The sequence below is a fragment of the Peromyscus leucopus genome, chromosome 4, assembly GCF_004664715.2.
Source record: "Peromyscus leucopus breed LL Stock chromosome 4, UCI_PerLeu_2.1, whole genome shotgun sequence".
NCBI classification, from domain to species: domain Eukaryota; kingdom Metazoa; phylum Chordata; class Mammalia; order Rodentia; family Cricetidae; genus Peromyscus; species Peromyscus leucopus.
In genome coordinates this window covers 146,425,187-146,437,025 of record NC_051066.1, presented here as the reverse complement: position 1 = coordinate 146,437,025, position 11,839 = coordinate 146,425,187, and the positions used below count along the sequence as shown (strand labels likewise).

Here is an 11,839-nt window from a genome sequence, read left to right as displayed (position 1 = left end):
GGAAATGACAAGAAGAGCCAGTAGTTTCTGCTTCATGTAGTGACTACAGTACTGATAGTGGTGAACTGAAGACTTGTCATTCTGTTTTGCAGCTTTTTGTTGTTTGTTTGTTTTTTGAGGGGGTGTTGAGACAAGATTTCTCTGTATTAACAGCCCTAGCTGCCCTGGAATTCCCTCTGTAGAACAAGCTGGCCTCAAACTCAGAGAGATCCTCTTGCCCCTGTCTCCCAAGTGCTGGGATTAAAGGCGAGTACCACCATTCCCATCTTCTGTTTTTCATTCTTGGGCCATGAGCAAAGCCCAGCCCTAGCCCAGGTCTGGCCCAAGTAACAAGTGATCATTTAGTATCTCTAGGATCCAGGCCACCCTGTGCACTGTTACTCTAGGTCTATGGCTCTCCCTCATAGAATGTAGAAATGAGAAGGGGGTACTGCACAGCAGCAGCAGCAGTAACTGCTGAGATCGGTACTCCCCATACCTCCGTACTTTCTTTTTTCTTTTCTCTTCTTTCTTTTTTTTTTTTTGTTTTTTGTTTTTTGTTTTTTGAAATAGAATGTCTCTGTCTAGCTTTGGCTGTCCTGGAACCCATTCTTTAGATCAGGCTGGCCTTGAAACGCAGAGATCTGCCTGCCTCTGCCTCCTGAGTGCTGCTATTAAAAGCATGTGCCACCACTGACCTGCTAGTACTCTCCTTTCACTAGGAACTATTTGAATGTTTAATTGATGTCCTCTTCTTAGGAGCTACCCTATGGTCCAAGCCTTGTGAAAGAAAGGCACTCCCATAGCCTCACAGCCTCCCCTGGCCTCCCATGATCAGACATCACATTACCATAAATTGGGTCAGGTTTCACCTTTACATTCCCTTCAAGAACTAGGCACAGGCATTCAGATGTGTGGGAGGAAGAGAAAGGACAGAAGCAGGGAAGAGCAGAAAGAAAGTGAAGGCAAGTACAGTCCAAAATATACTTGCCCACTCTCCCAGACACCAAGATCCCCAGTAGGGCCAGCTTTTCTGTAGAAGTGTAAGGAGAGGAACAGCTGAAAGGGGGGAGCTGAAAGGTGTATGATTGCCCAAATTCGTGAGTCACATAAACAGTAGCTACAGTTTCCAGGGCAATTGGAAGTCCTCAGGCTCCAGTGGGCTGCAGTGTGTTGCCTCCAAGTTCCTGAGGTGCCTGCGTGCTAGGAACAATGCAAGCTGCCGGCGCCGCCGGGGGCTCAAGCCTTGGCCCACAAGCCAGGGGAAAGTAGGTCCGTGTGGCCCCCAGGCCTCAGCATCGTCCATCTCCTTCTGGCAACGCTCACGATAAGAACGCAGCATTGCCAAGCACCACTCATCATCAACGCGGTAGCGCGCATAGAATGCAGCTTCTTGAGCCAAGTTACTGGTGCGTAGCCAGCGGGTTACCACGGTGCGGCCCTCGCGGGCCATCACAGAAGGGTATCTGTGCTGTAGCAGACGCAACAGCAGCTCATTACCACGGTTACCTTCCACATCACCCTCCTCTTGACAGGATGGCAGAGTAGTTATATGGCTCGAGGTGCTGACAACATCATCTTGTGTGCGTCTGAGCAACAGTACTGGGCCTGGGTAGCAGCACAGCTGCTCAGCAACATTGAGATTGAAGTGCTCTCGTACAGTGCGTACCACCAGACCCTTCCAACTGTGGGGCATGACCTTCAGCGCTAGTGGCACAAGATCATCAAAGGTGGCATCTAGCACCAGTGCACCCAGTTCTGGGTAAGTCATAGTGGCCCAGGTAGCTGTGAAGCCTCCAATAGACCAGCCATAAACTACAACATGTGCTGGCGGGAAGTTCAGGCGGTGCAGTGCATACTTGACCACCACATCCATTGCGTTTGCATCATGTTGAGGGAAAGGTGCGCCTGTGCTGCCCCCAAACCCAGGGTGGTTCCAGCCTAGCACTGAGTATCCAGCCTCCAGAGGTGCAGACAGGCAGCCCATCTCGTAGAAGCCAGCATTGCCTTCACAGCATATGACCAGGCGCAGTCCACGGCCATGGCTGCCTGGATGCTGACGACGATCCATGAACATAGTGTCAATTTCATTGCCATCGCAAGCCACCAGCTTGGCACGCCGCCCACGGTAGCGCTCCACTAGACGCTCTTGGCCCTGCTGCAGTAGAGGCAGTAGCGCGCGTGTCATCAAGAACATAGAGCCAGGGTATACAAGCCAGCGGCCCAGTGAGTGGGCCAGTGCATAGCTGGCTAGTTGGCTGGGCAGCTCACGGATCTGCTGGAGGAGGCACTGTGCTTGGCTTCGAGCCCCACGCGGAGGCCTTGTGAATGCGTCCCCGCCCAGCGCTGCATCATGTAGCAGCCACACACCTGCTGCAGCTGCAGCACATGTCAAGGCACGATGACTGCTGCTACCAGTGCCTGAGGCATGCACATCATCCCAGCGGAAGTCCACTGGCCAGCTGCGGAAGTTGTAAGTGTAGTTTGCTGTCAAGTAGATCTTGAACACATGTACTAGTGCCTTCACAAAGCAGATGACACACATGGGCAGTGAAGCTCTGTGCTGTTCCCTGCTAGCCCCAAGGCCAGAAGGCCCAGTCCTGGTAGTGGAATGGCAGCAGGAGATGCAGGCCCGGCCCAGCGGGCAGCTGCAGGGTCAGGGGCCACACACAGCTCTCTGATGGCATTACTCCTCTTGGTTGGCCCCAGTGGCCTTTGTGACCTGTGCCTTGTGGGGCCAAGGGAAAGCTGTATCTATCAGTCTCAGTTTTGTGAGTCATTGTTGCTGGGAGAAGTGACACTAGGGTAACGGGCTCACAAAGGGTTCTAAGGCTTGGTGTACCTCAAGTTCTGTCCCACACCCTAAGACAGTACCTTAGGACCTCACAGCAGCTTCCTACCATGTTTCTAGCACCTTGAGCTTCTTCTACCTCCTCCACTGAAGATAGGCAACCAAAGAGGCTAGAAGAACAGCCTTGACTTCTTCCTTTTGAGAGGAAGAGAGAATTAGGCAAAGGGGATTTCCCACACCTGGGCCAAACTTGTGGGTAACACACTCTTAGACCCTCCTTTGACCTTGAGGTTCACTAGTTTACATTTCCCTGCAAAAATCTAGGTTAGAACAGAGCTGCTCTTGGAGTTAGGTGTGTTTGCTCATAGCCTCACTCCTGCAGCTCCACACTTACCTTCCCTGGAAGAGGGATGAGGGTGGGCTAGAAACATCTTCCCACAACGCACTCACACACACACACACACACACACACACACACACACACACACACACACACCTTTTCTGAATCCTCTTTTCACTGGGCCAACAGCAGCCGTGATCTCCAGGTAGGTGCTGCCTAGCTGTGGTTCCTCTTTTTCAACCCCTGGTTGAGTATATCTCTCCCACTTGAACCAACCCACAAACTGTACCTTCCTCTTTTCTAGAGGGTTCTCGTGGGTGAGTTCCCCTTTTTCTCTTGCACTGAAGATGGCCAGCCCACCTGAGGGTCAGATGGAGCAGGGGAACAGCATATTCCAGTGCTCAGGAACTCTTAGCAGTGGTCCAGGCCTGAAACAAATGCAAAAGGCAAAGAAATTCAGATTCCCGGAGCCTAAGGGCCAGGACTACTTTAGAGACCTCAGGCTTTTAAGGATGGTGGTTTTCAGGCCCCAGCAACCACTTTCTGCTCTTCCTGTTCTACTTTCTAATTAAGACACTGACTGTTCCAGACCACTCCACAGATTTTGGACTCAGCTGAGGAATGCTGTTGTTCATAGAGGGAACAGAGGAGTAGGACTGTCAACAGAATTCATGATTTTGAGAAGCTATTCCCCACGCCTATCCCAAACACAGATAAAATGCCTAATATCCACTTAAAGTTGAACTTAAACAACGAAGCTGTGTGTCTCTCTCTGTGGGTATGGGCCTGTCTGTGTTTGTGTGTGCATTTGAGACAGAGTCTCACCTTGTGATTCAAACTAGCTTCAAGCTCACAATTCTGTCTCAGGTATGAGTGCTAGGGTTCTAATTGTGGTCCCCAAGACTTTACAGTGGTACAGAAGCATAGCTTTACAAACCTCCTGTTTTCATTTTCAGCTTTACAAACCTCCTGTTTTCACTTTCAGCACAGTATTTGCTAAAATACATGAGGTAGTCAACACTTCGTTGTAAAAAAAATGATTTTTCTGTTCAATGATTTTACCCAGCTATTGGCTCATAGGAGTATTCTGAGGATATTTAATAGGCTGCAGTATGCTGTGGTGCTCAGCATGTTAGATGTATTAAACATATTTTTTATTAAATTGATTTATTGTGTGTGTGTATATGTTTGGGCATGCACATGCTACTCCATCCAAATGGAGGTCAGAAGACTTCTTATGGAAGTTGGTGCCCTTCTGCCATATAGGTTCCAGGGATTGAACTCAGATTGTCAAATTTGGCAGCAAGCACCTGTACCTTATGAGTCTTCATATCAGCCTTTAAGTACATTATTTTTTTAAAAAAACCCTTTGTTTTAGCCAGGCAGTGGTGGCACATGCCTTTAATCCCAGCACTTGGGAGGCAGAGGCAGGTGGATCTCTGTGAGTTTTGAGGCCAGCCTGGTCTACAGAGTGAGTTCTAGGACAGGCTCCAAAGCTACACAGAGAAACCTTGTCTCGAAAAACAAACAAAAAATTATTTTATTTATTTAATATGAATGTTTTGCCTGTGTGTATGTACATATACCATGTTCATGCCTGATACCTACAGAGGTCGGAAGAGGGTATTGGATCCCCTGGAACTGGAGTTACAGATGGTTATCAGCCACCATGTAGATGATGAATCCTCTGCAAGAGGAGAAAATGCTCTTATCTGTTGAGCCATCTCTGTAGCTACCAATAAATTTTTTTTTAAAAAAAAAAACAGGGTCTTACTACATAGTCCTTGGCAGTCTTAGACCTGGCCTCTAATTCACACCGTGGTGCTCACCTGTATCCCAGGACTTAGGAGACTGAGACAATATTGCTGAAAGTTCCAGGCCAGCCAGGAACATACAGGGAGACCCTTGCCATCACTCCCCTCAAAAAAAAAGAAAACAGAAAAAAAAAAATACTTAGAACTTACGGTGTATCTATCAGCATGTAAAATCAAAAGATACCCGTGTTTTAAAGTTATCTGAAATTCTGTTTTGTTTTGTTTTGTTGTTTTGTTTTTCAAGACAGAGTTTCTCTGTGTAGCCTTGGCTGTCCTGGAATCTGACTCTATAAACCAGACTAGCCTCAAACTCAGAAATTCGCCTGCTTCTCAGTCCTGGGATTAAAGGCATGTGCCACAATCATAAGGTTCTGAAGTTCATTTTAATGCCATGTCCTGTTTTCAGGTTTGTTTTTCTAAATCTGGCAATTCTGCCCCAGATGCATATGCATCCAGCTCCAAGTCCTAGATTCTCCTGACTGTCCAGTTTTTGTACCAGTTGGGCTTCTCTGCTCAGTGGTCAGGTCTGAAGACTAGGGTATATCTTAAGTTTCTTCAATCTCCTCACCTTTGGTCAAGGATTGACAGTGCCCTGAAGATATCTGTGGTTCTTATACTCCTGAAGTGTCCAGCTCTGTAGGGAAAGAAAGAAGGTTGGGGACGAAGGTGGAAACTTTAGGGAGGGTGGGACATTCACTCTCTAGAAACTTCTCATAAACTGATGTTACATGCCTTGAGGACCAAAGCATCAGGTTTATTTTGTGTGAGATATAGTAGTGACTTCCGTTGCAGAATGACCCTGCCTCTTCAGCCCAGTTACAAGCAACTGGTGAAAATTCTTTGAGGATTTGGAAGCTGCAGACTCTGCAGATAGAGTAGCCTGCATGGCATTGGCAATGTCCTGAAAGACTGTCTGCGTGGTACATGGAAACACTGCCTTTTGTTTATTCCTGGAGGCAGTCTCCCAGCTTGATCTGCTCTGAGACTTTTGGAAACAGGGTATTCTTCAGCCAAGCCCAAATGCCCTTCCTTAGCTTGCCCCTGTAAAGAGAAGAAAGAGATAGGGAGAACCAGAGACCAGATTTTAAGAGGCAGAGGTCAGTGGACTGGAGCCACTAGTCCCAAGGGGTTCCAGCCTTTTTTTTTTTTTTTTTTTTTTTTTTTTTTTTTTTTTTTTTTTTTTTTTTTTGTGTGTGTGTGTGTGTGTGTGTGTGTGTGTGTGTCCTGGTCTTTGACCCCACCAGTCCACAGGAGCCCAACTGCCCCAGAACCATCAGCTCTGCTCAGAGAGGAAAGCTTGTGACAAGAATGAAGCTGTCCTCTACCGGAGAACCCCCGCCCCCCCATGGACCAACTGCAGCAGCAGCAAGCAGAATCCTTTTGCCTTCAGCCCCCTCTGTTTAAAGCAGTGTAACAGGGTGGGGGATGGGAGGTAGAACTCTGTGTCCCTGCTTATCAGTTTGTGGAAGAATCCTTGCCACCCATTCCCTCCAAGAAGACATCTGAGTATGCATCATACCCCTATCCCCCACCCCCACTGGGTCCTGATAATCCAGGATGTCCCCCTTCCCCCACTGAGGCAGTGCTTCCTCTCTGGCCAGTTCTGTTCACCTCCCTAGAGGCTCTTGATTTATGCTGTTGAGTCTGAAAAGCTAACCTTGGAGAAGGAAAGGAAAGAGAGAAAACCAGTCCCAGAGGCCAGAAGGGCTGGAGCCAGGATCAGAGCCCCTTGGAAGAGGGTACTTAGCTCAGCACTAGCTGACCACTGGCAGCAGCCTGGCTTTGGGAAAACTGAAGCTGCCTTCAGGAAAAGAAGCTGAGTTTGTATAAACGCCTCTGCTCAGGAAATGGGGTGCAGGGAAGGTGGGGGTGATTTGGAGCCCAAGGACAGGAGGGACTCTTCCTGGCGGATAAGGGGTCAAGAAAAGGGGCGGAAATGGTCAAGACAGCTGCTGAACATCTGGAGTCACAGAGAATTAATTATCCATCGCTCTGAAGGACAGGGGTGGGTGGGGAGCCCTCTCCTTCCTGGCTCTTTGAAGAGCTGCTCCATTGTCTCTGCCTGGCCCTGGATGAAGGACCTGGTGAGCTGTCCCTCCCCAGTGGGCTCTAACACCCATCCTAGGGTGATAAAGCTACAAATTATCCCTTCTGAACCTTCAGTCACAGTAAAAGCCTGTAACCACACACAGGACACACCTTTTGGGTGACATATCTTGTACATGAAAAGGAAAAAATGAGAGCCTAAACCCCATCAGAGCCTGAAGAGAAGATATACTAATCCTTACCCAGTACTGCTGCTGGCATCCCCTATACCTGACCCAAGGGAGTGGGTCAGTGGGAATGGACCAGTGTCAAAGCCTTGACAGTGATGAGGAGAATGGCCATGCTGCTTCCCACAGATCTCAGGGTGGGAGCAGATATGGTTAGAGTTCCCTGGGCTCACCACCTCCTTCTACAGACTGTGAGTGAACAGTCTCCATGGGGTTCAAGCCAAGGTAATGATCCTGAGTTGGTCTCTGGATTCCCAGATACAGTTTGAAGAGCTATTGTATGGTTGGGTACAGTCTCAATTCTGGCTTGGGAATCTCAAAGCAGAGGCTTTAGTTATTCTACTATGGAAGTATCCAGGGTTTTATATAAAGTGAATTTCATTATTGTTAATCAAAATTTAACATTCTAAATTCAGCCAGTGAGACATAGGTGCTCTTTCTACCCCTCTCCTTGAAATTCTGAGTTAGTTACCTGCTCTGTCCTTTCACACTTTTCTCTGTTTGCCTACAAACATGTATATATACAAACCCTGCCCCAACCCCTTTTCTCTTTCGATAGAATTTCATGTATCCCAGACTGGTCCAGATCTTGCTATGTAGCTAAAGATAACCTTGAACTTTTAATAGCCCCACTTCTGCTTCCCAAGTGCTGGAATTATAGATTATAGATGCATACCACCATATTGGAGAGCAAACTCAGAGTTTTTTGCACGGTAAGGAAGCAGAAAACTGAGCCTTATCCACAGCCTCTTATTTTGTTATTTCTGTTTATAGAAATAAGTTTAATGTACACTGTAGCTTGCTTTTCTTGACAATTATGAGCTTCACTGCTGCTGGAGCAAGCTGTTGTAAAACTGTCCTGGGTATTCTGGTAATGTGCACAAGAGTCTTCTAGAGCTTTCCCCTCTACAAACATGGCTGCAGTGTGTACAGGCACATTGTTTTCCAAGGACCCTTTCTTCTAGATGCTTTTTCTACATACTAGATCCTTAAGAGTATGTTGTTTTTATCAAAGGAAGTGTTCTTTTTGCTTGTTTGTTTGTTTGTTGTTGTTTTTTTTTTTTTCGAGACAGGGTTTCTTCTCTGTGTAGAAGTCCTGGCTGTCCTGGATCTCACTTTATAGATCAGGCTGGCCTCAAACTCACTGAAATCTGCCTGCCTCTGCCTCCCAAGTGCTGGGATCAAAGGCATGTGCTACCACTGCCTGGCTAAAGGGTGTGTTCTTAATGCCATGTGATTTGTTCAAATTGCTTTTGCAAAAGTTCTTCTCAACCAGTGAGTCTTTCCCACTCTAGAAGAGAACTTGTATTTGAAAGCTCTACACCACCCAGGGCAGCTCTGGACTTTTACTGTGTATCTTGTGTGTATAGATGTCATGGACACTGTCATGACCACTGACTAGAACAGCAGCAGAAGCCATTCTGCCCCATCAGTCAGAAGCCCATTGGGAGTCCTTCCCCTGCAGAGGACTTCTGATACCCTCCTGGTGATTAGATAGAAATTATGGTCTGGACTTGAGACCATCAGTCCTGGGTTTTGGAAAAGAGAGGCTATAAAGCTGGGCTGAGAGTAGATGGAAAGGTGGGTCATGGATATTTTTTTGGTACTTTTTTTTCATTACATTGATTGATTGATTGATTGATTGATTTTTTTTGTGTGTGTGTGTAGGTTAAAAGACAATTTGTGGGAGTCAGTTCTCTCTTTTACCATGTGAGTTCCAGGCACTCAGGTCATCAGGATTATTAGCAAGCATCTTTATGAGCTGAGCCATCTCACCAGCCTGGGTCACTAACCCTTAGTTGTTTGGCCAGTTGGGACCTGAAAAACAGTAATAGAGGCTGAAAAAGAATCCAGTCAAGAGGGTCTCAGAAAAGAACTTGCAAGGAGACTCAACTCCATGAGGGGGTACCAAGATTCCCACAGTGAAAAAGTTAGCCACATTTTTCCTGGCCTCTTGAAAGGAACTATGGGAAATATGAAGGGTAGTGGGGCTCTATAAGTTGCTACAGAAGGGGTAGTCCATGTTAAGCTCATGGAGAACTAAGGCATGACCTAAGGACCTTGCTCAGCACTCTGTCACTTTCCTCTCAGCTTGTCACAGTCAGAGTCACTGAAAAGTATGAACGCTGTGCTTCAGAGTGAAAAGTGAAGTCTGGTCTGGAGCCAAATCTACGCTGTACCCAGGTAGTGTTGACAGAGGCAAAGTGCTTTCTAGCTAAGTTGCCTGCCCTGTGCCTTCCTCCCTTGGGCCTGCAACTTGAATCTCCCTGGATGGTAGACTGAAAGCCAGCTTCCACTGAGGCCTAAGCATTCAGGACTACGAGTTCTAGGGTGACCCCAATCTGGGGAATGTATGGCCTTATAGCCATCTGAGTCCCAGGGAGGAGGAGAGAGCCAGCCCAGAGCCAAGCGCCTCTTGAAATGTGGACAAGCCTTGGATAGGCAGAGTTACCGCAGACCCACATCTGTGGCCTATATGATAGAGAGAAGACTGTGACCTGAGCCTCTACCGCCCTCTGGTACATGGTTGGGGGAGGGGGCTCACCTACCCAGCTTACTTTGAGCTGATCTAGGTTATGGCCCTCGCGGCTCCTTCTAAGTCACTTGTACAGATTAAAAATGGCAACTGTCCCAGAGCTGATCCCAGGGGACCCTGGAACTTGCCCCATCCCCCAGGCACTCTCTGTTCTCAGCATTGGCCCCAGTCTAGGACAGCTGCTCCAGGGTTACGACTGGCTCCACTCCATCCACTTAGGCCAGAGAGCTGTAGTGGGGTCAAACCCACCACAGCCTGGATGGTAGGGGCCAGAATCTCAGGGCAAGCTCAGAGATACTGGCCTTTCTTCTCAGTCCCCTTTCTTCCTCTCTCCTCTGGGACCTACCCACCACGGGTAGTGTTAGCATTTAGGCATCTGCACTGGCCTGCCCTTAGGGTCCTGACAGGATAGTCTGCAGCTGCAGCCACTAAGAGCACTCTCTGTGCACACTCGCTACATTCTCTTATAAAAGACAGGCCTTGCCCACCTCCTTTCTCTCTCTTTTTCTCTTTCTTCGCTCTTGTCCCCAGGGACTGGTCTCTGCCCCCTTCTCTCTCCTCCCCTCAATAAACTTCCCACATGGGCCCACTTGTGTGGTGCCACTTCTTCCTGCCATTTTTAAAATACAGCAGGTAGGGGAACAGAAAAGAAAGGACAAAGGAGAGGAAAGGAGATTGGCCTGGAAGGTACCCACACCTTGATTCCTGTGGCTTCTGTATCTGGGATTTCAGGGTCAGGGCACCCACACCTACACACATCACATGCCCCAGGAGGCACTTGGTCCAACACTGGATCTGTGGGCCAGGAAAGTGTCTGGATCTTTGCCCTGAACCCACTCAGGGAAGGCAGTGAGGCAAAGAGGGTGAAGGAGCAGAAGAGAAGCTCTAATGTTCACCACCCCAGCTCTAGGCATCAGCACAGACCACAAGGCTGTCTACTCTCACCTCTTTGAAGCTGCTCTGAGCTGAGTCAAAACTGAGTGCAGTCAGATGGTGGTGGTGGTGGTTGTGGTGGTGGTGGTGGTGGTGGTGGTGGTGCATGCCTTTAATCCCAGCACTTGTGGGGCAGAGGCAGGTGGATCTCTGTGAGTTCAAGGCCAGCCTGGTCTACAGACTGAGTTCCAAGGCTACATAAAGAAACCCTGTCTCAAAACAAAACAAACAAAGAAACAAAAAACCCTGAGGTTTTTTTTTTGCGAATGGGCCTGCACAGCCCCTCCAGCTGCCCAGGAGCCCAGAGTGACCACAAAGCCTCAAGAAGTCTTTGAAGTGCTAGAATGAGGCTACAGGAAGAAGGTGGCATCCCACCCAGGCCCTGAGTCCACCCTCCCCAAAGCTAGTAACCTTGCCCACGGGCTTGGAGTTCATCTCTGGAGCCACCCTCTGTGCCAGGCTCCTTACACTGCCCAGGTGTATCTGCGTATGAGGACCAGGGAAAAGAGGACTTGCCTGTCATCCCTGACCCAATCCCATCCCCAATTTATTTTTTGCAGGTTCCTGTAGGGGCAGCAGTGGGTCAAATAACTGGTCCTCTCAACCGAAAATAGCAGGCCATGGCCTTATGGAAACTCCCCAGAGTGGGAGGTAGGGAGGAAGAAGAGCAAAGGAAGGGAGGCTTCTCAGGAAATGCCTGGGTGCCCTGACTGCCCTAGCAAAGACGCCTGGTCATTGGCTCTGCCCTTGGAAAGTCCCAGGCAGGGCTTGTGGACCTGGGTGGGCATAGTGCCAGCAGGGCAGCAGGGGTCCCTTACACAAGCATCAGATGCCAAGGTGGACTTCCTTTCCTGCCTAGCTGGGTTTCTGCCATGGACACCATCAGGACAAATGAAGGTAGTTCTTTTTTGTGGTCATTCTTTGTTCCTGGTAGTGGTAAATCTGGTGCCTCATTCTCTGTCCTCTTTACTTCTACCTTCACCATCCTCAGAACAGTTTATTCAGCTAATATTTTAATTATTGAAATAGGTCTCATGTAGTCCAGGTTGCCTCAACTTGATATGTAGCCAAAGATGACCTTGAACTACTAATCTTTCTGCTTCTACTTCCCCAATAGGGATTACAGGCATGCAACTAGATACCAGAAGATGTTTGCAAATAAAGGCCCAAGTG

At 48.3% G+C, this 11,839-nt stretch overlaps 1 protein-coding gene across 1 annotated transcript; it reads right to left on the bottom strand.

The window, feature by feature from the left end:
• Positions 1–835: 835 nt before the first annotated feature.
• Positions 836–4,192, bottom strand: Abhd16b (abhydrolase domain containing 16B). The gene has a single exon (XM_028885247.2). It carries the CDS (start codon positions 2,522–2,524, stop codon positions 1,100–1,102), a length of 1,425 nt encoding a protein of 474 aa, XP_028741080.1. The 5' UTR covers positions 2,525–4,192; the 3' UTR covers positions 836–1,099.
• Between the last annotated feature and the right edge of the window lie 7,647 nt (positions 4,193–11,839).

Coding starts and splice junctions, on each gene's coding strand:
- Abhd16b (XM_028885247.2), bottom strand. CDS start 2,524: ATGTGTGTCATCTGCTTTGTGAAGGCACTAGTACATGTGTTCAAGATC.